Source organism: Triticum urartu, chromosome 7 (genome assembly GCF_003073215.2).
Source record: "Triticum urartu cultivar G1812 chromosome 7, Tu2.1, whole genome shotgun sequence".
Lineage (NCBI taxonomy): Eukaryota > Viridiplantae > Streptophyta > Magnoliopsida > Poales > Poaceae > Triticum > Triticum urartu.
This window is the reverse complement of record NC_053028.1, coordinates 476,027,398-476,051,795: the sequence shown is the minus strand read 5'-3', so window position 1 is coordinate 476,051,795 and position 24,398 is coordinate 476,027,398. Positions and strand designations below refer to the sequence as shown.

The 24,398-nt window shown below is 44.2% G+C and overlaps 1 protein-coding gene across 1 annotated transcript; it reads right to left on the bottom strand.

The window, feature by feature from the left end:
* Window positions 1-3,250: 3,250 nt before the first annotated feature.
* Window positions 3,251-4,496, bottom strand: LOC125525415. Its single transcript, XM_048690418.1, has 2 exons — window positions 4,307-4,496; window positions 3,251-3,914 (listed from the first exon to the last, which is right to left on the bottom strand). Exons 1-2 carry the CDS (start codon window positions 4,370-4,372, stop codon window positions 3,549-3,551), a joined length of 432 nt encoding a protein of 143 aa, XP_048546375.1. The 5' UTR covers window positions 4,373-4,496; the 3' UTR covers window positions 3,251-3,548.
* Window positions 4,497-24,398: the final 19,902 nt, after the last annotated feature.

The window sequence follows — 24,398 nt, the reverse complement described above, 5'->3', positions numbered from 1 at the left end:
GCACCACGGCAGTGGACGACGGCGAGGCCTAGGAAGGGGACGACGCGGCAGTGGAAGCCTGCGTGGAGAGGAGTACGAGGGTTCACTGGTTCGGCCACGGTGTGAGGCTGCCGTCACCGTAGGGCCTGGCCAGCGGTGGGAATAGTAGGGGGCGGTGAGGCCTCCGCGGAAGCACAACCGGCCACGGGAGGTAGGAGCATGCGGCACGACCGGCGCTGCTTTGGGCGGCTTTGGGCGGCACAACCAAGGAGGTTCTGCACTCACCACTGCATTTTATCTTTTATTCGATCTCACGGGGCTGCCGGTGCTCGATACCGAGCAGACATGGTGTGTCTCCATCGACGGCGCCGTCGCCGGCCACATCATCCACGGCGTCTCTCCCCCATGTCGTTGCTTCCTTGGTGGTGACTTCCACAACGGCACTAGCTGCAGCTGCTCTGGTTCTCGCTCGCGATGTGGCTCTATTCTTGCTGTCGGTCGCGCTGCTGCACTGCTCCTGCTTTCGTTCATGCCGATGCTCTGCTCTTGCTCTCGCTTGCGCTGCTGCTGCTGCTGCACGACCTCCGGCAACTACAGGAGTTGCTGCTTTAGCACCCGCTCGCGGTGCTACTGCACGACTTGCTCGCTACTAGTGCGTTCCCTGCTTGAGCGTCTGCTGATTTAGATCACTGCTTCTCTGCTACTAGTGCTCGAATGCCCTAAACATCTATTGCAATGCTCTGTTACTAGTTCTATCAGTTTTGACAGTAAAATTCGGTTTCGACTGTGAAGTTCATTTTCTTCAGTTAAGTTCAGAGTGAACAATACTTACAGCATCTGACGGAGCGGCCGTGGCGTGGTTGATGCGTTTTACATCTAGCACTTTTTGGTGATGTATTTTACATCATCTATTGCAGATGATATTAGGGTCCCACTTCAGATTAACGTTGTCTGTCTTGTCATGCTTCAGCCTCGTCGCCATACACCTTAGCGGAGCTGCTCCAACGACGGAACCGTCCATCACAGCGGAGCAGTACCCTCGGCGCCGTTTCCAAAGGCCTCGGATCTTCTTCCCCGCCTCCGACAGTCACACCAGCATCATCACCATCCTCCACGTCCAACCCAATGATGCTGAGGACCACAAGGCTATGCCAAAGAGGTTGTACACTCGTCGCATCACTTTGTTTCTCCATTCCTCTGTTCTTCCAATTCATGTGAGCCAAACACATAGGTTCACTGAAATCCTATGTTTCCAAATGCTTTGTTTTGCACGTGCATTCCTATCCTATTCCTGTGTTTTTCCTGTCCCTGTGTTTATAGAATCCTCCAATTCTAAGGAGCCCTTACAGATTTACTTCATTTTTTCAGATAGGCGTCAAAGAAAACTTTCTGTGTTATGTCCTGCTCCTGTCGTGCCGTCATCCACCCCACCTGAGGTGCACCATCGACAAAAGCATTCACTGCAGCAGAGATCCCCCCTGCAGACTTCCTTTCACTGCCTCAGATCATCTTCCCCGTTGCCGGCAGCCATGCCAACCGCATTAGCATCACCGACTGAGCAGATGAACCCGAGGACTACACAGTTCCGAAAAGAGAGGTCGCAGTCTTTCATGTTTGCTTACATTATACATCGGTTATTATTACCTGCTACTTTATCGTTCAATATTGAGTTTTGAATTGCCCATGGGTCTCATATCGAGCCAGCAACGAATAGTATCTGTCTACTATCTGGTTCATTTGGGGTCTTCTATGTGGTTCATGTTTGGTGGGAAACAAACAATAGATGATCCATTGTCTATATTTTTAAACTGAAGCTATAATCTACCTGGTATCATTAGTTTTGGATCCATCCACTCGTTTGCTACCATCAATCTTGATTTTTGCATGCACCCCTTAGGCCTTACAAAATCTAACTATTTTTTTATTATGCATGTCAGATATTGTACACAATCGTACTGAACATGTAGAGAAAAAGAGAAGACTGTTGCGTGCGAATATAATGTCATGCAGACGCCGCTCCATGGTGGGCAAAGTGCCCCCCCTCCTGCATTTCCAGATTGTATTCCAGAGGAAGATAACTGTTCAGATGGAGATTCAGAAGGAGCCGACCACGCCTGTTTAGCACCTCAGGTGTTTGCTCTAACCTGGCATGCTGATGTTGTTCATATCATGCATATGGCGCCTTGCATTGCTTACATTATACATCTTATATGTCATCAGCTTAGTATAGATTTGCTTTGTGTGAATGCCACCTGTTTGGTTTCTATATCATACTCCCACCATTCCTAAATATTTGTCTTTTTAGAGATTTCAACAAGTGACTACATACGGAACAAAATGAGTGAATGTACACTCTAAAATATGTCTTTATACATCCGTATGTGGTAGTCCATTTGAAATCTCTAAAAAGACAATTATTTAGGAACGAAGGGAGTATATGGGAATTATGCAATGCCATCTTCTTTAGCCAGGCATCATATACGTGAATCATGCAATGCCATCCTGTTTAGCTAGTCATCGTATATGTGAATTGTATCGTGCCATATTTTTTCCATAATGTATTCCATTTTTCAACAATGTTTATACATTCATCTACTCTTCCTGTGCATCAGCCATTTGAGTCGGTCATTGGAAAAATCTGGAGTGAAAACAAGGTCTTCTGAGCAGTCAGTGCTACCTGTCGATGCAGATTTCTTGCTGGTTACAGATAGCTCCACAGAGGAGGATTCAGAGAGAGATGACCAGTCGTATTCCCCCCCCCCCCGTGGTGCATGCTCTAACTTGGCTCGGTTATATTGCTCATATCTTGCATATCTTGCATTGGCATGCCATCTGCTTAGATTAGACATGCTTTCTATATCAGATATGTGAATTATGCAATGCCATGTTTTTCAGCCAGTTATCATATATGTGAATTATGCACCGCCATGGAGCCAGGCATCATATATGTGAATTATCTCATGCCATCTTTTTTTTCATTACGTATTCCATTTGTCGACAATTTGTGTATATTGAACTACTCTTCATGTGTATCAGACAATATTTTAAATAGCGCGCTACAAAATATAGCGAGGCCCTTCTCTAAATGCTACACAAGTTATAGCACGCTAATAGCGTGCTATATTTCAGAATAGCGTTTGCAAAAAATTCAAATATATCTAGAAATAAAGTATTTAAGCAACTAAATTTTTCATACAAGCAAGCAATATATGCATAAGGGCCAAATCCAGCACATAAAAGTAGTAAGTCTCAAACGGTTTCAAGAGTTTCTAATATCAACAACTACAATTTTAAAAGTCTCTAACATCAACAAACATCAACAGCAACCCTGGGCAACAACAACCATAGCCTTTAACATCAACAACTACAGTTTTAAGGTAAGTCTCTTCAACACCCATAGTTTTAAGAGTCTCTAACATCAACAGCCACCGGGGCAGCAACAATGCAACACAAAATAACACATAGACATTTAAGATAGTCTACATCAACAACCACCGAAGGCAACAACATTACAACATAGTACAATGAGATTATTCAGAATCACTCGCTGGTAAATGCATGTCATCATCTTACAATTCAGAAGAAGACTCGGCTGATTGCAACTCATCATCACGATAAATAGGAAGCAACTTCTTGTTCATCCTAGGACGAGATTGAGACACTATCTTTCTTTTTGATGGAGCAACTTCTCCTTCTGATGTTGGTTCTACAACTTGTACATCTTCAGGTTCAGCTCCTGTTTGCACTCCTTCAATAGGCACAACACCAGTGATCCACTCATTACCTTCATCTTCTACAACATCTACAAATGTGTGGTCCTCAATTGGGTCCCTGTTTTCCATCCCTCTCTTTTGCTTTAGTTTGGAGTTGAACTTGATGAACACAAGGTCTCTCATTTTGTCATGAAGTAGCCTATTGCGTCTTTTTGTGTGAATCTGTAGGTGATGGATTAGAGCAATGATATCTTAGTATGAAAAAACAACGAAATCAATGCAAGAAAAGTATGACAAAGATACCAGGTTGTCCTTCTAATGTGACAATGAAGAACTGAGAATTAGCACATTCTTCTTCCACTTCTTAAAAGCAAAAGACTATTCTGGTTAACATTCTTCTTCCTCTTCTTAAAAGCAAAAGACTATTCTGGTTATGAGTTGTTCAAACATGATATTGGTTAAGATTTAAACATGATACTCAAGGTAGCATGACAATTGACAAGCACCAAATAGTCCTACTATAAGTACTAAAACGTATGTCAAGGATCATTCTACTTCAATCAACACATGGATAGACAATAAACAAGTTGACGTATGGCATGCATCTTTCTGACCTGCTGAAAAACACTGAAATTCCTCTCACAAGCCGAGGAGTTGCATGTCAAACTCAAAATCCGCATCGCCAATACCCTGAGATTTGGTGCACTTGACCCATAATTGGACCACCAATCAGCTTCATTAAGAGTAAAAACCGGAGTTAAGAAAGCATTGCAAGTTCTGATTTGAGAATGGAGAAAAAATTAAATGTAAATATGCACCTGAATCAAAGTTTTTGTTTTTCCACTACCTTTTAGCAATGTCTCTTCCAAATGACCCCTCTTCACCTTGATATGCCTTAAGCTCATCCATGATTTTGTCTTGAAGGAGAACATCTTCCACCATTTTCCCATGCAACTTACAATCCCATCTTTAAATGTTGGATCCAACAAAATTTGTAGCTTGTTTTCATAAAAGTAGTATGGATTTAAGAAGTATCCAGCCCTATGTAGTGGCATCTTCAATTTGTTGTCCCATCTTTTATCCACTATATCCAACACTTCTTGAAAACAAGATTCTTGTTGTTCATTTTCACACATGGCTGAGATCTCTTTATTTGCATCCAAAAAGGCACCGTATATGAATCCCATAGTTGGTACATCGCTGTCCATTCTCCTTAGCAACTTAGCCAATGGTTCAAAGAACTTCACGGCAATATCTACTCCTCTGCACAAAGATTCAGAGCGCATAGTTTTGTTGGCTTCACTTCCTTTAGCTTTTTTTAGATAGCCCATTTCATCAAGTTGATCTGATCTAAATAGCTTCTGGAGTTGCTTCTTGTTATCCAGCATGCTCTTCAAGTTCAAGTATGCTGTAGCAAACCTAGTAATACCTGACCTAACCAGATCTTTCCCAAGGAACTCCCTCATTAGGCTCAAAACCATTGTGTGTGCATAAAGGAAAACTGTCACAGCTCTAGCTTTTGTAATAGTGGAGTCAACTGATGGCAGCTTACCGATGTCCTCTAGCATCAAATCAATACAATGGGCAGCACAACCATTCCAGAATATGTTAGGCCACTTTGCATTCAACAAAGTTGATGCTGCCTGATTCACACTTGCATTATCAGTCACCACTTGAACTACATGTTTCTCCCCAATCTCTTCAATGCAATCATCTACAAGCTGAAAGATGTACTTGACATCCTTCTTCACAGCTGAACAATCAAAAGAATCGAGAGAAACCACACCATATGCACTATGGACTACCAGATTCGTTACCCCTCTTCCTCTTATGTCGGTCCACGCATCTGTCATGATTGTACATCCAGTGAGCTCCCAAGATTCCCTGTGTGCTTTGAAGGATTCCATCACTTTCTTCTTCCTCTTCTTCAAGAATGGGCCACCCATTTCATAGGGACTAGGACCTGGCAAGTCTTCGCCGTATTGTCCAACTGACTGAAGCATAAGGGCAAAGCTTGGAAGTGTGACTGAATTGAAGGGAATGCATGCTTCATAGAAGAATTGGCATATGTACTCACAAGCATGGTTCCTTTTCTTCAGTCTCTCCCCAGTTGTCAGCTTTAATTGGATGCTCTCACTAGATTTTGCCTTCCTTGCAGCGATAGCATCTTCAGCTGATAGTTGGCAGAATTTGTCCATAGTACCACCTGAGGATTTAGATATTTTGCCTCTCGTCGACTTAAGCATAACAACAGAATTGCTTCTGCCATCTTCATTATTTGAACCTTCCCCCTCTGAGTGGCTCAAGTCCACTTCACAGCTAATCCTCTTCTGCTCTGAAATTTTTGCTGCCTTTTTATCACCCTTCTTTTTCAAAAACTCAGTGATTTCATCCCTTACATCAGCTGGCACTTTTTTTTACAAGGAACAACATCGGAAGTTGGAATGTTTGCAAGGTGGAGCTTGATTCGAGTAATACCATTGGTGTACACATGATTACAGAAAAGGCACTTCAAAGAATTCCTCTTGTTTTCGTCAGGACAACTGCAATATTTCCATCCTGGGTCTTTTGATTTCACATTCACAACATCAGCTTCTCCTTGCACCGTTGATGTTGTGCTTGAAGCAACAATGCCTACAATCAAACAAAGTATATATCAATGCCTACGTCTTCAGTGCAGTACATATATCTTTAGTACAGAGTAAATATATCTTTAGTACAGAGTACATATATCTTTAGTAGAGAGTAAACACTACCAAAATGAACCACATGGTGCAAATAAAATTGGCCCATCCAAGCATTAACTCCAAATATACACAGATAATTAGTCAAAATGAACCACATGGAGCAAGTTAATTAGTCAAAACCGTAAACCATATTGAGGAAATCAACATCTTTCTATGAATAAGTGAATAACTGAATATACAGGGATCTCGTTCTGAATCCTACTTCCCTTTGTTGGTGCTCTTGCCAGCGTTCATCTGGTGGTGCTCTTGCCGGCGACATAGCGGGAGACGGGGAGGGCATGGAGATGGCACAAGGGAAAGTGGGTATGTGATGGTGTGGATGCTTGATTACCTGGTGGTTAACTTGCCAACGGTGTGGTTGACATCGCCCGTCGGTGCTAGGAATAGGATGGAGTCGAGATGGAGGACGCCGCCGCCACGAGAGGATGATGCCGCCGCTGCTCACGTGAAGATGTTGCCGCCATGCTGATGACTTGATGTTGTCGCCGCCTGCGCTCACGCCTAGATGTTGCCGCTGCCGCCGTCGCCGCTCATCTGGGCTGGGAACTGGAAAGGGATGAGATGTGAGAACTAGTGTTAGCCAGTTAGGTCATGGGAGACTGATAAAAGGAGTGAGAAAGGTTGTTGTCCTGGGTTGGTTTCGGCCTGCTGGGCCTGCTGGGCTGTGCTTATTTTAGTTTTGCATGGTCTGCACGTTTAAACGTCAAACGCTACAACGTTATAGCGTCTGTAGTGCGCTAATAGCGCGATTAGCGCCATAGCGGCCGATTTTGCCAAAACGTAATGTCTCCCTTCCGAATATGCTATAACCGTGCTATAACGGCGAAATAGCGTGCTATTTTTTTCGTTGGCATCAGCCATTTGAGCCGGTTATGGAAAAATCTGGAGTGAAAACAAGGTCTTCAAAGCAGGCAATGGTACCTGTTGAGGCATATATCTCGATGGTTACAGGGAGCTCCTCAGAGGAGGATTCATAGACAGATGACCAGTCCTATATCCCACCTGAGGTGTATGCTCTAAGTTGCAATATTTATATTTCTCATATGATGCATATGGTGTCTTGCATTGCTTAGTTTAGACATCATATGCACACTATTGAATTCTATCTGCTTAGTTTAGAGATCATACATGCGAGTGCCAGTTGCTTAGTATATGAATCAATTATGTCAATTATATCATGCCATCCTGTATACTTAGACAACATGTATGTGAATTATTTCATCCCAACCTATTTTAGAAAGACATCATATAGTTTTGTCATGTCATCCTGTTTAGGTACTCATCATATGTTGAATTATGCCATTATATCCTGTTAAGTTATCCATCATATATCTGAAACTGTGTCATGCTATCATGTTTAGTTAGGCATCATATATGTGAAATTGTGTCATGCTGTCTTGTTTGGTTAGACAACATACATGTGAATTACCACATCTGTCTATCATACAATGTCTGTACGTTCAATTTCTTTTCTTGTTTATCAGCCATTTGAATTGGAGGGGGTGATGGCAGTATCTAAGGGAGCAAAAACCCGTTCTTCACAAAAGGCAGTGCTACCCGTTGATGCAGATAGAACCATGTTTGTACTGACCCACAAACTAGCCCCACCACACATAATCAAGACTCTTCCAGATTGCACACTTACACCGTTGGTCAGAGAACCAGCTACAACCCATCTAACCGCAACCCCAGCGGATAGTAACCCACTTATAGTTGACAAAGCACCATGTCCACCACAGAGTACCCCCACACGAGTAGTTTGTAAAGCTATTGCAGTGCCCAAAGCACGAAGACCACCACAGCTAACCCAAACTCCACATTTAAAGCAGAAGAGCAACTGTTCTCAGGTCAGATTCCGTAGCTATGGTCCATACTCCTTTGCTGTTGCATCACTGTATTTACTCATACCAACTACTTTCGAATTTGAAGGATCCAATTGAAACTCCAATGGTGCAACAGGTATGTTTTAAACCAATTTCTATAACTGGATTGTTGTTCTAACTTCTTGCTCTATGTTGATTTCAGTTTAAGTTGCATAAACAATTATGTTCTCATGTGATGCACATTACAAGTGCTGCCAATGCTGTTGTGTCTTAAAAATATATGAGTTGAACTGTGTCTCTATCTTGATTAAGGAACATAAACTAGAATGACATGGACAATACAGTGACCATAGTACATAGATATATGTTTGTTTCATGCTGTTATCCTGTCCACCTTACTACTGAACCGGTTTACCAAAATGAGTTTCGTATACTACAAGCTAAACCTGTGATGTGTCTGCTTGTTTCTCTTGTAGTATGCAAACAGAATATTGGAGAAGAGCACCCCACTATGCAATGGTAGAGAAAGTAATGCAGATAAGGTTCAAGATAGTGAGACAACCCTGTTAGTCTCCAAGAAAGGTGATAAAAATGATCTTGTAGACAGTGAGAAAACCCCACAGTCCTACGTTGATGTAGTGTTCGAGTTACTGGCCAGTACCGCTGGCACAAGCTCTTCCAACTTGCTGCCTGAATCACTTCGGCTTCTTCAGTCTCAGCTACAAGCTGAAAGGCATCAGTCAGTTGTGCTGCGGCAAGAAGCCGAAGGACTGAGGAAGTCCCTGCAGAATTCAGATGCGTACTTTCTTGTGCAACAGCAAGCGCTGGAGGATTTAAGCGCCAAACAAGAGAAAGTTAGTAAGATTGCTAAGCATCTTGCCAGCATTATGGGTACCCAGGATATTGTTTCTTGAGCTCTTCTGAAGTGGTTTCAGTTCTGGACTTGTTTTGCTGCAGCGTTTATATGCTGGTGTGTTCCCTATATTTGCACTGGTGGCGAAGTTTGATGCCCAGTGGATGTAATATGTGTAATAGCCGTGATAGCCTAGCATAAGTTGCTCGCTTATTTATTTCCTTGTTTTGTTTATTTGTTTGCTTGTAGTCAGTGCAGTTATTTTTCCACGATTTGCTAGCGGCTGCAATAACCTATTTTTTAAAACTAGGCCACAATAACCATGGGCTAATATTTACTGTAGTGACACTAGGCCTCCTACGGGCCATAGAAACAGTGGGCCTTCTACGGGCTGTAGAAACAGTAGGCCTTCTACGGGCCGTAGAAACAATGGGCCTTCTACGGGCCATAGAAACAATGGGCCTTCTACGGGCCGTATCATCAATGGGCCTTATACGGGCCGTATGATCGATTGGCCAAACATGGGCCAATAACAGGCCTCATTATGGCCGTAAACGGGCTAGAGTTGGAATCGTCCGTTCATGGGCCGACCATAACGGGCCATCGTTAATAGGCCGTATTTGATGACGCTATGAAAACGGCCCAACGAATTAACGGACCACAAACGGGCCGACTGTAACCATGGGCTGAATTTGGCCCACAAGTAGAAAATGACAGTAACGGGCCGTAAGTAAACGAATGCTAGAAATGAACCCAAGAATAAATGGGCTATGAGAAGGCCGAAAGATAACATGGGCTGGAAACGGCCCAACGGAATAACGGGCCGTTAATGGCTATAAAGTGATACAATGTTCATTACGGGCCAGTTTCACCACGGGCCGTTAATGGGTGTAAAGTGATACACTGTTCATTACGGGCCAGTTTCACCATGGGCCGTTAGTAGGCCAAGAGTTACATAGGGCCTCATATGGGCTGAAAGACGTCATGGGCCATACATGGGCCAGAAGTGAAAACGGGCTGGAATCATATTGGATGGCCCAGATGACGCTACTGGGCCATATTCGGATAGGGCATAACGGGCCTTGGGTTAGCGGGCTGTAAATGGGCTATATTCGAACAGGCCATTAACAGGCTTTCCATGGGCCGGCCTGCCAGCTTTTGACCAAGTCAAATGGGCCGGCCTTTTCACAGGAATGGGCCTCTGTTGGGCCATGCCACGTGTCGACGTATCATAGGCGCCTTCCGTCCAATGACTGGTTGACATCTGTCCCAACGATGAGCCGACACGAGTTTCCTCCAGCCAATGATGATTTTACACGTGGAAAATCCCCATTGGCCGGGGCTGTTAACGGGTTATCGGATCCAAAACCTGACCCGATAGCTTAACGGCGTTCCGTTATGGTGGATGCCACGTGTCGGTCACCCTTGACGAAAGCACTTCTGTGACGCGCGATTTATCATCATGGATGTAACGCCCTCAATTCGGCTATATCTCCCACATGTCGAAGCACGACTTAGAGGCATAGCCGCATTGAAATCCATGTCGCAAGTGAGGTAATGTTCACACAACCCAGGTTATATAATAAGGGAAAGAGATACATAGTTGGCTTACAATCGCCACTTCACACAAATACATGATTAAAGCATTACATCATCCAAGTACAATCAAGGTCCGACTACGGAACCAAAATAAAAGAAGAACCCCAAATGCGACAAGGTACCTGATCGACCCCAACTGGGAACCACTACTGATCAACTGGAAGCGGAACAACATAAAGGACAAGATCTTCATCGAGCTCCTCCTTGAGCTTGGTTGCGTCATCTGCACGGTTCAACGGCACCTGCAAACTGGTTTTGGAAGTATCTGTGAGCCACGGGGACTCAGCAATATCGCACCCTCGCGATCAAGACTATTTAAGCTTATGGGTAAGGTAAAGGTATGAGGTGGAGCTGTAGCAAGCGACTAGCATATATGGTGGCTAACATACGCAAATGAGAGCGAGAAGAGAAGGCAAAGCACGGTCGACAAAAGTATGATCAAGAAGTGATCCTAAAACAACCTACGTCAAGCATAACTCCAACACCGTGTTCACTTCCCGGACTCCGCCGGAAAGAGACCATCACGGTAACACACGCTGTTGACTCATTTTAATTAAGTAAAGGTTCAAGTTATCTACAACCGGACATTAACAAATTCCCATCTGCCCATAACCGCGGGCACGGCTTTCGAAAGTTCAAATCCCTGCAGGGGTGTCCCAACTTAGCCCATCACAAGCTCTCACGGTCAACGAAGGAATAGACCTCCTCCCGAGACATTCCGATCCGACTCGGTATCCCGGTTCTACAAGACATTTCGACACGGTAAAACTAAACCAGCAACACCGCCCGAATGTGCCGACAAATCCCGATAGGAGCTGCACATATCTCGTTCTCAGGGCACACTCAGCTGAGACTAGCTACGAGTAAAACCAACCCTCAAGTTTCCCCGAGGTGGCCCCGCAGGCAGCTCAGTTCGGACCAACACTCAGAGGAGCACTAGCCCGGGGGGGTTAAAATAAAGATGACCCTTGAGTCCGCGAAATCCAAGGAAAAAAGAGGCTAGGTGGCGAATGGTAAAACCAATGTTGGGCATTGCTGGAAGAGCTTTACTCAAGGCGAACTGTCAAGGGGTTCCCATTATTACCCAACCGCGTAAGGAACGCAAAATCCGGGAACATAACACCGATATGACGGAAAACTAGGGCGGCAAGAGTGGAACAAAACACCAGGCATAAGGCCGAGCCTTCCACCCTTTACCAAGTATATAGATGCATTAATTAAATAAGATATATTGTGATATCCCAACAAGTAAACATGTTCCAACAAGGAACAACATCTCCATGTTCCAACAAGGAACAAACTTCAATCTTCACCTGCAACTAACAACGCTAAAAGAGGGGCTGAGCAAAGCGGTAACATAGCCAATCAACGGTTTGCTAGGACAAGGTGGGTTAGAGGCTTGGTTCAACAATATAGGAGGCATGATAAGCAAGTGGTAGGTATCGCAGCATAGGCATAGCAAAAGAGCGAGCAACTAGCAAGCAAAGATAGAAGTGATTTCGAGGGTATGGTCATCTTGCCTGAAATCCCGCAAGGAAGAAGAACGAGTCCATGAAGAAGACAAACGGACGTAGATGAACGGGTCCTCACAAACGCGACGTTAACGGAACCAACCCGAAGAAGCAAACACCGGAAAAGAAGCACACAACATAGTAAACAACCAACACATGAACATGGTATGATATGCGGGATGCGGTATGCGATGCATATGCATGATTTGACAAGAGATGAATGAATCTGGCCTCAACTTGGAAATCCAAGTGTTCCACTGGAAAGCCACTGGAAAGATGAGATGAAATCGCTTGAAAACGATATAAAGACGCCGGAATCGGAGTTACGGTTTGGAAATGGCAAGCGATTCAAATATGGCACCGGTCTGCGATTTACACAAGTAGCCATCTAAATGCAAAGAGATGAACAAGCTACAGCACCCAAACATGGCAACAAAATACATGGCAGGATCCCATTCATGATGCTTAACAAAATCTAGCACTGAGCTACAGCCAAATCATCCATTAACAGGTTCAAACAAGCATGGCAAAAATGCATATGGTAAACAGATTTCAGACAGTGAAATTAACACAGCTGGAATTTCAGATCAGGTAGCACACTTCGGAGCATGAAAACTATATGCTACAGGACCTGAACATGGCAAAGTAAAGCATGGCATGGAGCTACTCAAAGAGCTTAACAAAAGTCCCTTAGTGACCTTGAGCCAAAAGGGATCAGAAAATACAATTGCAAGCATGTGAACATGGCAAAAACATAATCAGTTCTCAGACTTAGAGAAAACTGGAGCATGCAAATTAGATATCAAGTAGGCATGTTTATGAGCTCGATGCACTCACTACGAAGCAAGTCATGATAATCCAAGCATACACCCATCAAGAATACACAAAATACAAGGTAGACATGACAAGAACAATAACATAGCATGCACGGATCAAAAACAACATCATCGGCAAAATCGCTAACTAGTAGACAATCTGCCCAGATTCACAAAGTAGCAAAAGTAGAGCTCGATTGACTCAAGCTAGGCGCTCCATAATTGCAAAAAAAGACATGGATGGATAGAGCACTATAAGATTAACAAAACATCCTTGCTGATCATCCTCAAAAGAGGCACGGATCACTAGGAAACAACATGAACATATGGCATCATGAGATAAACAGACCAAGGACTTAGTGGAAATGCTAAGTCCCTGAAATCAGCATTACCAAGTTCCTCACTTTGCAAGCTTGTGCTAGTCACCACACACATCACAAAAATACATGGGTTGCACCTCTGGAAAGATGGAAAAACCCTTAACAAAACATATGTAGAGCTCATGGCATATCATGCACACAATAATCATGGCAAAAATGACAAAAATCTAAATGGAGCAGCAGATCTGACAATTATCTCAAGTAGCACTCTTTCAATAGCATTTTGGGCATCAAGATGAACTCGAATGAAAATGATGCAATCTCTGAGACGAACATTTTGATATGCTATATGCATGAATCGGAGCTACGGATGCAAAGTTACGGCTTGATGAACATGGACATAATAATTAGGGTTAGGGACGAGAAAGTCAACCGCGGGGGGATTTTCAGATCTGAGATCCGGATCGGGCGGCACGCAGAGCGAGGATCGCCGGGAAGCTCATGGCCCGGAACAGTAGCGCCGGAAAGAGGGGAAGGTGCGCCGGCGACGAGGAGGGGCCGGCCGCGGCTGCCGGAGCATGGGGCGGCGCCGGCGACGAGGTCCGCGGTGGCGGGGCAGCCGAGGCGAGGTGCGGCGGACCCGGCGCCCAGCGGGCGACGCCGGCGACGCCGGTGACGAGGATGTCAAAGGCGGCGGGCGGCGGACACCGGCGGAGGCGCGCGGTGGCCGGCACGGCACCTGGAGCCAAGGGGCGGCGCGGGAGAGAGGAACCGGGCGGCGGCGACCCGAGCCTCCCAGGCCCGCGCGGGAGAGGCGGCGGGGCAGCCAGGTGGCGGCGTGCGGTTGGTGGAGGGCGGCGGCCGGCTGACGTGGCGAGGCCCGATTGGCCGCGGCGGGCGGTTGGACGTGTCCGGCCGCCGGGCGGACATGTCCGGTGGGCGCGGGGAGGAGTGGATCTAGGGTTCATCCGCGAAATGATCCGAAATTTCGGGGAGGGGTGCTCTTTTATAGGTAGAGGGAGCTAGGAGAGTCCAAATGAGGTGCGGTTTTCGGCCACGCGATCGTGATCGAACGACCGAGATGATGGAGGAGGTTTTGGTGGGTTTTGGGCCAAATTGAGGGGTGTTGGGCTGCAACACACACGAGGCCTTTTCGGTCCCTCGGCTAACCCTTGGAGAATCAAACGAAGTCCAAATGGTACGAAACTTAACAGGAGATCTACCGGTAGTAAACCAAGGCCCCATGACAAGTCTCGGTCCAATCCGGAAATGTTTAATGCCCACACACGAAAGAAAGGTAGAAATGACCACCGAAGGAGAATGAAGCGCCGGAATGCAAAACGGACAACGGGAAAAATGCTCGGATGCATGAGACGAACATGTATGAAAATGAAATGCACATGATATGTAATGCATGACGCGCAAGCAATGACAACGCAAAAAAAGCGAATAATTGGACGACACCTGGCACATCGGTCTCGGGGCGTTACAACACTCCACCACTACGAGAGGATCTCGTCCCGAGATCTAGAATGGCACCGGAGGGAAAACGGAAGAGAAAGAGAAGAGGTAAAAACTAAGTTGCTTCTTTAAAAAACGAGTGAAAACACAGAACCTTGAAAAGGTTAAGCCATTTCGAGAAAAGAATACAACAGAGATGAACGAAGTAGAAAGCACTCCGTTAAGAAAAGAGGAACAAGGAACATCACGAGAGCCCTGTAGGTTGAAGACATAAGAAAAAGGTTGCAATGAATCAAGAATTATAAACAAGCACTCTGGTTGAAACGAGAAAACACAAAGAACGATAAAGATCAATTGCGGCAATACTCTAGTTGGAAATGGAAGGAATTAACCAAGATCTTGACAGGATGAGAGGATACTTGAAAAGAGGACATGACACTCCGGTTAAAAGGATGAGCACGAAAAGAACACGATCCAAGATGATGAGAGAAAAGAGCAACATCACAATGCCTCCGGAACAAAAGAATAGAATGGACTGGAATGAGCGAAGGGAAACAAGATCTTGAGGGAGCACGTTTACAACAAATGCTAGAACGGAGTTGTTGGAAAAACCAAAAACAAAAAGAATAAGCTTGAAGTGGGCTTAAGAGGACATCTCACAATTATGAGGTGACAACTTGCCATACACGGAAAAGATTTGGATTGATATGAACAAGGAGACGAGAACTTATATCACCGGGAGGATAAATGAAGAACTTGGGTCCTTTATAAACACCATAGATAGCAACAAACCTTAGGGAAGGCTTTAGGTGAAATATAACCAAAGATAATTCCAATGACGAGATAAAAGATAATTCCAATGACGAGATATCAAGTAGGCATGTTTACGAGCTCGATGCACTCACTACGAAGCAAGTCATGATAATCCAAGCATACACCCATAAAGAATACACAAAATACAAGGTAGACATGGCAAGAACAATAACATAGCATGCACGGATCAAAAACAACATCATCGGCAAAATCGCTAACTAGTAGACAATCTGCCCAGATTCACAAAGTAGCAAAAGTAGAGCTCGATTGACTCAAGCTAGGGCGCTGCATAATTGCAAACAAAGACATGGATGGATAGAGCACTATAAGATTAACAAAACATCCTTGCTGATCATCCTCAAAAGAGGCACGGATCACTAGGAAACAACATGAACATATGGCATCATGAGATAAACAGACCAAAGACTTAGTGGAAATGCTAAGTCCCTGAAATCAGCATTACCAAGTGCCTCACTTTGCAAGCTTGTGCTAGTCACCACACACATCACAAAAATACATGGGTTGCACCTCTAGAAAGATGGCAAAACCCTTAACAAAACATATGTAGAGCTCATGGGCATATCATGCACACAATAATCATGGCAAAAATGACAAAAATCTAAATGGAGTAGCAGATCTGACAATTATCTCAAGTAGCACTCTTCCAACAGCATTTTGGGCATCAAGATGAACTCGAATGAAAATGATGCAATGAGATGAAATGATGTGCTCTCTGAGGCAAACATTTTGATATGCTATATGCATGAATCGGAGCTACGGATACAAAGTTACGGCTTGATGAACAAGGACATAATAATTAGGGTTAGGGACGAGAAAGTCAACCGCGGGGGGATTTTCAGATCTGAGATCCGGATCGGGCAGCACGCAGAATGAGGATCGCCGGGAAGCTCGTGGCCGGAGCAGTAGCGCCAGAGAAGAGGGGAAGGTGCTCCGGCGACGAGGAGGGGCCGGGCGCGGCTGCCGGAGCATGGGGCGGCGCCGGCGACTTGGTCCGCGGCGCCGGGGCAGCCGAGGCGAGGTGCGGCGGACCCGGCGCCCAGTGGGCGACACCGGCGACGAGGATGTCGAAGGCGACGGGCGGCGGAGGCGCGCGGTGGCCGGCGCGGCTCCTGGAGCCAAGGGGCGGCGCGGGAGAGAGGAACCGGGCGACGGCGACCCGGGCCGGGAGGGCCGGATCTGGGCCTCCCAGGCCCGCGCGGGAGAGGCGGCGGGGCAGCCAAGTGGCGGCGCGCGGTTGGTGGAGGGCGGCAGCCGGCTGACGTGGCGAGGCCCGATTGGCCGCGGCGGGCGGTTGGACGTGTCCGGCCACTGGGCGGACACGTCCGGTGGCGCGGGGAGGAGTGGATCTAGGGTTCATCCGCGAAATGATCCGAAATTTCGGGGAGGGGTGCTCTTTTATAGGTAGAGTGAGCTAGGAGAGTCCAAATGAGGTGCGGTTTTCGGCCACGCGATCGTGATCGAACGACCGAGATGATGGAGGAGGTTTTGGTGGGTTTTGGGCCAAATTGGAGGGGTGTTGGGCTGCAACACACACGAGGCCTTTTCGGTCCCTCGGTTAACCGTTGGAGCATCAAACGAAGTCCAAATGGTATGAAACTTGACAGGCGGTCTACCGGTAGTAAACCAAGGCCGCATGACAAGTCTCGGTCCAATCCGGAAATGTCTAATCCCCACACACGAAAGAAAGGTAGAAATGACCACCGAAGGAGAACGAAGCGCCGGAATGCAAAACGGACAGCGGGAAAAATGCTCGGATGCATGAGACGAACATGTATGCAAATGAAATGCACATGATATGTAATGCATGACACGCAAGCAATGACAATGCAACAAAAGCGAATAATTGGACGACACCTGGCACATCGGTCTCAGGGCGTTACAATGGAAGTGGACACTTCCGTGATGATAATTTTGGTAATGTCATGGAACACATCTAGGACAGCACATGTATGACTATCTTGATTCTGTCATAAATTTGTCATGGATGTACATGCATGACAAAAAAGCGACCTACTGTGACAAACACGTATCATCACGGAAGTGTATTTTTTTTGTAGTGAGACATACCTCTTCAAATATGTTGGGAGAGCATGATGATTGCATATGATGAATAATATTGTGCTTTGCTTCTGGATGACTTCCCAACACCATGTCACAATTTTCTTCTTGATTTCGTGCATCATAAATTTGAAGATCTTCGTCAACCAAACTTTGTTCGGCTACTTGCTCTTGTCCTTGAAGCTTGTCAATTTCTATGGCACGAAACTCATAGGGCAGGAAGTAGGTTCCATTAACTTCAGAAAAATCAAACATGGTTGTTTTTCTATGCTTTCCATGCCCTTTCTCAATAATGCTTGCCTCTTTGGATTTGATGGATTGAGAATATATACTACTTGATTCGGCATTTTCAACCGAAGCACTTTTAGTTTCTGAATCATCATTCTTTTTGCCGGTTATATCAATTGGCAAGGCTTCTTTTCTTTGAGCCAATTCCCTATCAATTCTCTCTTGGCGAAGTACCTGCACCCTATCGCACAAAGCTTTAACTCCCCTCTCAATTCCAGCCTGCTCTAGATTAGTTTGCCTCCAATGCTTTTAGAATCTTTCGGCAATGAAGTGTTAGTGTTGCCAAAATTTTGCAATTGTGTAGGGGGTGTATAATATGATGCGGTACTAGGTGGAGGTGTATGCACTACTGTATAACCATATGCTCTTTCGCCAATTCTATCAATGCATGTAGTTTCATCTTCTTGCAAAACTCTAGCCTTTATTGCAGCATAATCAGGAAACAACCCCTTTTCATATTGTTCAAGGCAAAGAGCACTAATTTTCTTGTTTTGTGCCAAGCTCTTTTTTAACGCAGCCACAAGCGCTTCTGGAAGGGATTGCTCCACAATACTTTCATATTCTTTCGGCAATGATTCGTGAGTGTTGCTGAAATTCTCGAATTGCGTAGAGTATGCATTATATGCTACAATATTTGATGATGGCACATGTGTTCCTGTAAAATTTTCACTTATTCGGCTATGACCATGAAGATGCGGGGCCGAATTATGAACATCTACAGTGGCATACGGTGCTGAAAATTACTAAAATGAGGTGTAGCATATGATGGTTGAGAGTAACTGGCCGAATAGCTAGTAGTAGCATGGCCAATTCTCCCATCCATCGGCAAGGTTGGATTCACATACTACAAATTAGTTGCCGATGAATAAAAAGGTGAAACACTTTCTTCTATGCTATTGGAGATTTTAACATGAGGTGTTTCAAATTGATTAACCGAACCCATCATGTTGTTCGTCGGCATATGGATTTGTGGGGTTGCCGATGCATGAGAGTTAGGACACATATGCTGTATGTTACTAGTATCATAAGCAGTTGAAACATATAAATTACTTTGAATCGGCCTATGCACGCAATTAGATGCCTTATTGAAAAAACTAGGGCTGGTCGATAGAGTATAATCATTGAACGATCTAGTAACATCATATGAATTATTTGCATCTATAGTAGGGAATTGGGTATTCATATTACCTTTGTAGATTGCAAACCGTAGATGACAATCTCTTCATAACAAGAACGGGCCGGAGACCGTTCAAAGATTCGTCCCCAGCGGAGTCGCCAAAAAGTGTGTTCGTACATGAACATGTCACCGTGTACCCTCGACGCCGGGGGTGATGCACCGTAGCTCGCGTCGAAGGAAATCTGACCGGCAGCGCGATACGCAGGACAGCCGGCAGATGCTTTTGTAGACCCGAAGCCCTGCTTGCCCGGGAGGGACCCCGTCAGGGCTCGCGGCGGCTATGGGCTGCTCCAGGTCGATTCGCTCGCCCCTAGAGCCTCATGGATCCGCAGCTCTCCAGCATGAAGAACTAGCGAAGAACGAGAAGAAAGATACAAAGGAGAGATAAAAAGTAGATGAACACGAAAAAGTAGTAGATGTGTTTGTTCGATTGGTGTTGTTTCAATCGGCCGTCACCCCAACATATATAAGAGGCGGCTGGACTTCCCGTACAAGCAAAAGATTCATCTAGGCTTTCCTTACAAGAAAATTACATCAATTCACGTCCAAAACCCTAGTCAAATTCGGATTGGTTTATCCGAACTTTCCAAAACTGTTCGGTTTAAACTAGCTGTACCTTGCGGGTCTATTTTGTGGTGGCAAACGACCTCAGATGGAAATGAGTACAAAAGCAATCTTGACCATTTCGACAAGACAAACAACTTTTATGCTGAACGTTTTTTCATCAGAGGTCATATCGAGGGTCAAATCGCTTGTGCAAGACAGCTAATTATTCACGCAGCACATCAGACATACCCACACATGTGTCTGGTTCCGGGCGTCATATTTTTGCTCACTGGAGGGTCGCGCTGTGCGGGCTCTAACTTTTGCATATGACCTCAGATTGAGACGATCTTTATATCAAAATTGATCGTTTCAACGAGACGAAGACAATTCATGTAGATCAGTTTTCAATATGGGCCAGTCTTGGGGGTGTAATCAGCCGAAAAGTGTTCTGGATACAAAATCTCAGTACTTCGAACACAACTTCGGCCTTAGAGATGAGATCGGATGGCTATGACCAAAATATCAAAGTTTATCCTTTTGATGATACAAAACTTTCTCACTTTGAGAACTTTTTCATTTGAGGCCATACTTATTAAGTTCTTGGCCGTGTCAAAATCTGGTGTCAACACACTGGTTAAGCATGCTCGGTTTACCCATTGCATGTGCTGCTCCTGCCTTTCCTTAACAAATTCTAGTCAATTTTCCTATTTACTTTTACCATGCAATCTGTTGCTCTAGTGTATATGTTCTATATGTCATGCAATGTGGTCCTCACTCATTAATAGTTTGGTTAATTAGTTCCCGTGTTTAGTTAACTGTTTGATTCAATTCTGCAAATGTGATGTTCAATTCTTCAAGGTGCAATTTTGTATTGTCTTCCATGTGAGAAATAAATCAAATTTATCTTTACAAAATACATGAGAAACAAATACAATTGCTATATTTCCAAGTTGACAAGCATGCTTGGTTTGGTTAACTATCTGATCTTCTAGTATGTTATACATTGTGCTATGTGGTGCTCAGTTAATATTTGGTTCATTTGTTGTGGTGTTTAGTTAACTATTTGGTTCAATTATGTAATGCGATGTTCAATTGTCGTGGGTGCATTCTGTTATTGTATACCATGTGAGAAAAAAAATCGAATTTGGCCGTACTAAATACATGAGAAACAAATACAATTGCTATATTTCCAAGTTGTTAAGCATGCTTGGTTTGGTTAACTGTCTGATCTTCCATTAGGAGTATGTATATTGTGCAATGTGGTGCTCAGTTAATGTTTGGTTCATTTGTTGTGGTGTTTATTTAACTGGTTGGTTCAAATCTACAATGGGATGTCCAATTGTCATGGGTAGAATTTGTATTGTTGTGCATGTGAGGAATAAATCAAATTTGGCTGCACTTAATACATGAGAAACGTATACAATTGCTATATTTCCAAGTTCTTAATCGTGCTTGGTTTGGATAAATGGGTTTTCCATGTGGCTTGAATTAATCTGATGAATCTGCAATGTGCTTATTTTTCATCAACATATTTTACTAATATCATGCAAACCCTCACTTAACCTAATCACAGTACCTTATATGTGTTGCAGGGAAACAATGGGAAGCACTGAGGTTTACAATCGAGGTTTGCACATGCATGGTCCTTTGTATAATAGCACATTATATTGCAATTGCAGGAACCATTCTTATATTTAGGTTTTTAACAATATGGTCTTACACATGTAGGTCGTCCTGTCAGAGGTTTTGACCCACTGTTCGACCCTTTTTGCATATGGGGAAATGGGTTTTCCATGAATATTAGTCAAGTCAAGAAACTCAGAAAGATTGTTAGGATAATGTAATTAGCGACAAAAAACAACAATATCTTTGTCTACACAATGAAGAAGACATCATTTCACTATAAGATGGTACTAACTATTGTACCTTGCCTTTCTTATTCCTTTGCCCCATTTCCAATATAGAGAAGATATTCATGCACATCCTTGTTTTCAGGCCTTCCCAAAGCAGTTCACTGATGATTACCTCTCAAACCACCTATATGGTCAAGAGGCGAGGAAGGTATTCATACAACACCCACGGTTCAATATTGAAGTGTTCCTGAAGAGGAGAAAGGATAGACGGTCAATCATCCACAGGCACTGGCCTAAAGTTGCAAAGACCTTCAACATCAATGAAGGCTCAATATTCGCTTTCCACTTCAACAGTTTTCCATATGAGATTCATCTGTCTATGTACCATCTATGATGCTAATTTCGAAAGGTTATAGATGTTGCATGTGAAACTTGGTGCTGTAGCAGTTGTGTAATGGGGTAGCTGAGTGCTGAAGCTATATGATGTTGTACTCTGATGTACCTCAATTATGAAATCCTGCTTCCTTAATATGAAAATGAAATATATTGTGTGCTTAATATGAAATGTCAATTAGATTAAGAAATGGATTATTAGTGATAACCCACAAGTGTAGGGTATGGTTTGTAGCCTTCTTCGATAAATAAGAGTGTCGAACCCAACGAGAAGCTAAAGGTAGAAAAAATATTCCCTCAAGTTCTATCAACCACTGATACAACTCTACGCACACTTGATGTTTGCTTTACCTAAAACAAGTATGAAACTATTTTGCAAGCACAGAACTACGAGTACTTTGCGAGAATAAAACTGTGAATAAATTGCAAGGTAATAAAAGTGGATAGCTTTTGTCAATAGGAAAGTCATTTGTCCCTAGGCAATCGATAACAAGTACCGGTAATCATTCTTGCAATTTTACATCAGGGAGAGGCATGAGCTAACATACTTTCTCTACTTGGATCATATGCACTTATGATTGGACCCCTAGCAAGCATCCGCAACTACTAAAGATCATTAAGGTCATGAAACCCAACCATAGCATTAAGTCTCAAGTCCTCTTTATCCCATACGCGACAACCCACTTACTCGGGTTTAAGCTACTATCACTCTCGCAACCCACCATGAGCAAATTATGAATGTATTGCAACACCCTACAACGGGGACCCCTCACGTTTGTGCGAGACGGAGGGCACCGTAGGACAGCACCATAAATAAAATATACAATCATACCAACCAAGATCACGATTAACCCACAGGACAAAATGGATCTACTCAAATATCATAGGATAGCCAAATATCATTGGGAAATAATATATGGAGTTGAGCACCATGTTTAAGTAGAGATTACAGCAGGGAGAAGGGGTGTTACAACACTGCATAGAGGGGGAGAGAGTTGGTGCTGACGGTAGCAAGATTGTTGATGTAGATCGCCGTCACGATCCTAGCCCCGGCGACACTCCAGATCCACCGGGAGAGAGGGGGAGAGAGCCCCCTCCTTCTTCTTATTCCTTGGCCTCCTCCCTAGATGGGAGGAGAATTCCCCCTCTGCTCCATGGCCTCCATGGACACGGAGTGGTGGGAGCCCCTCCGAGATTTGATCTCCCTCTTTGTTTTCTTCTATTTCACATTCCCCAGATCTGGCCGAAAACCATTTCTTATATTCCCGGAGATCCATAACCCCGATTGCGCTGAGATTTTAACACGATTTTTTTTTCCGGATATAAGCTTCCTTGCGCCGGAAGTGGAGCCCCAACCGACGTATGAGGTGAGCACAACCCACCACCATGCGCCTGGAGCCTGGGGCGTGCCCTGGTGTCTCTTGGGCACTGCGGGCCTCAGTTTGCGTTGATTACAAGTCGCAAAAATCACATACATTCCATTCTCCGGAAATTTTTATCGCGTTTGAACTTTGTTTGATATGGATTTTCTGAAACAAAAAACATGCAAAAAATAGGAACTAGCACCGGGCACTAGATCAATAGGTTAGTCCAATAAATCATATAAAATTTTGCCAAAAGTATGTGAAAGTTGTATAATATTGGCATGAAACAATCAAAAATTATAGACACGACGGAGACGTATCGGCATCCCCAAGCTTAATTCCTGCTCCCCCTCGAGTAGGTAAATGATAAAAAAGATAATTTTTGATGTGGAATGCTAGCTAGCATAATCTTGATCATATATCTAATCATGGCATGAATATTAAGACATGAGTGATTCAAAGTAGTAGTCTATAATTTGACATAAATACATCAATACTGAGGCATCCCAACAAACAATCAATGTCTTTCAAAATATCAATGCTAAAGAAAGCTATCCCTACAAAATCATATAGTCTTGTCATGCTCTGTCTTCTCAACACAAAGTATTTATCATGCACAACCCCGATGACAAGCCAAGCAATTGGTTCATAATTTTTAATGGGCTTCGGCTTTTTCAACCCTCACGCAATACATGAGCGCAAGCCATGGATATAGCACTATGGGTGGAATAGAGTATGACGATAGGGGTAAATATAGAGAAGACAAAAAAGTAAGAAAGTCTCACATCAACGCGACTAACCAATGGGCTATGGAGATGCCCATCAATTGATATCAATGCGAGGAGTAGGGATTGCCATGCAACGAATGCAGTAAGAAGTATAAGTGTATGAAAGCTCAAAATGAGACTAAGTGGGTGTGCATCTAATCCTATAACGAAAAATTCCCACTAGTATATGAAAGAGACAACATAGGAGACTCTCCATATGAAAACATGGTGCTACTTTGAAGCACAAGTGTGGAACTAGCAATCCTCTTCTCTCTTTATTTCTTTTTCTTTTTTTCT

Coding starts and splice junctions, on each gene's coding strand:
- LOC125525415 (XM_048690418.1), bottom strand. CDS start 4,372: ATGCGGATTTTGAGTTTGACATGCAACTCCTCGGCTTGTGAGAGGAAT. Junction 3,915..4,306: donor ATTTCAGTGTTTTTCAGCAG/GTCAGAAAGATG, acceptor CATCACCTACAG/ATTCACACAAAAAGACGCAA.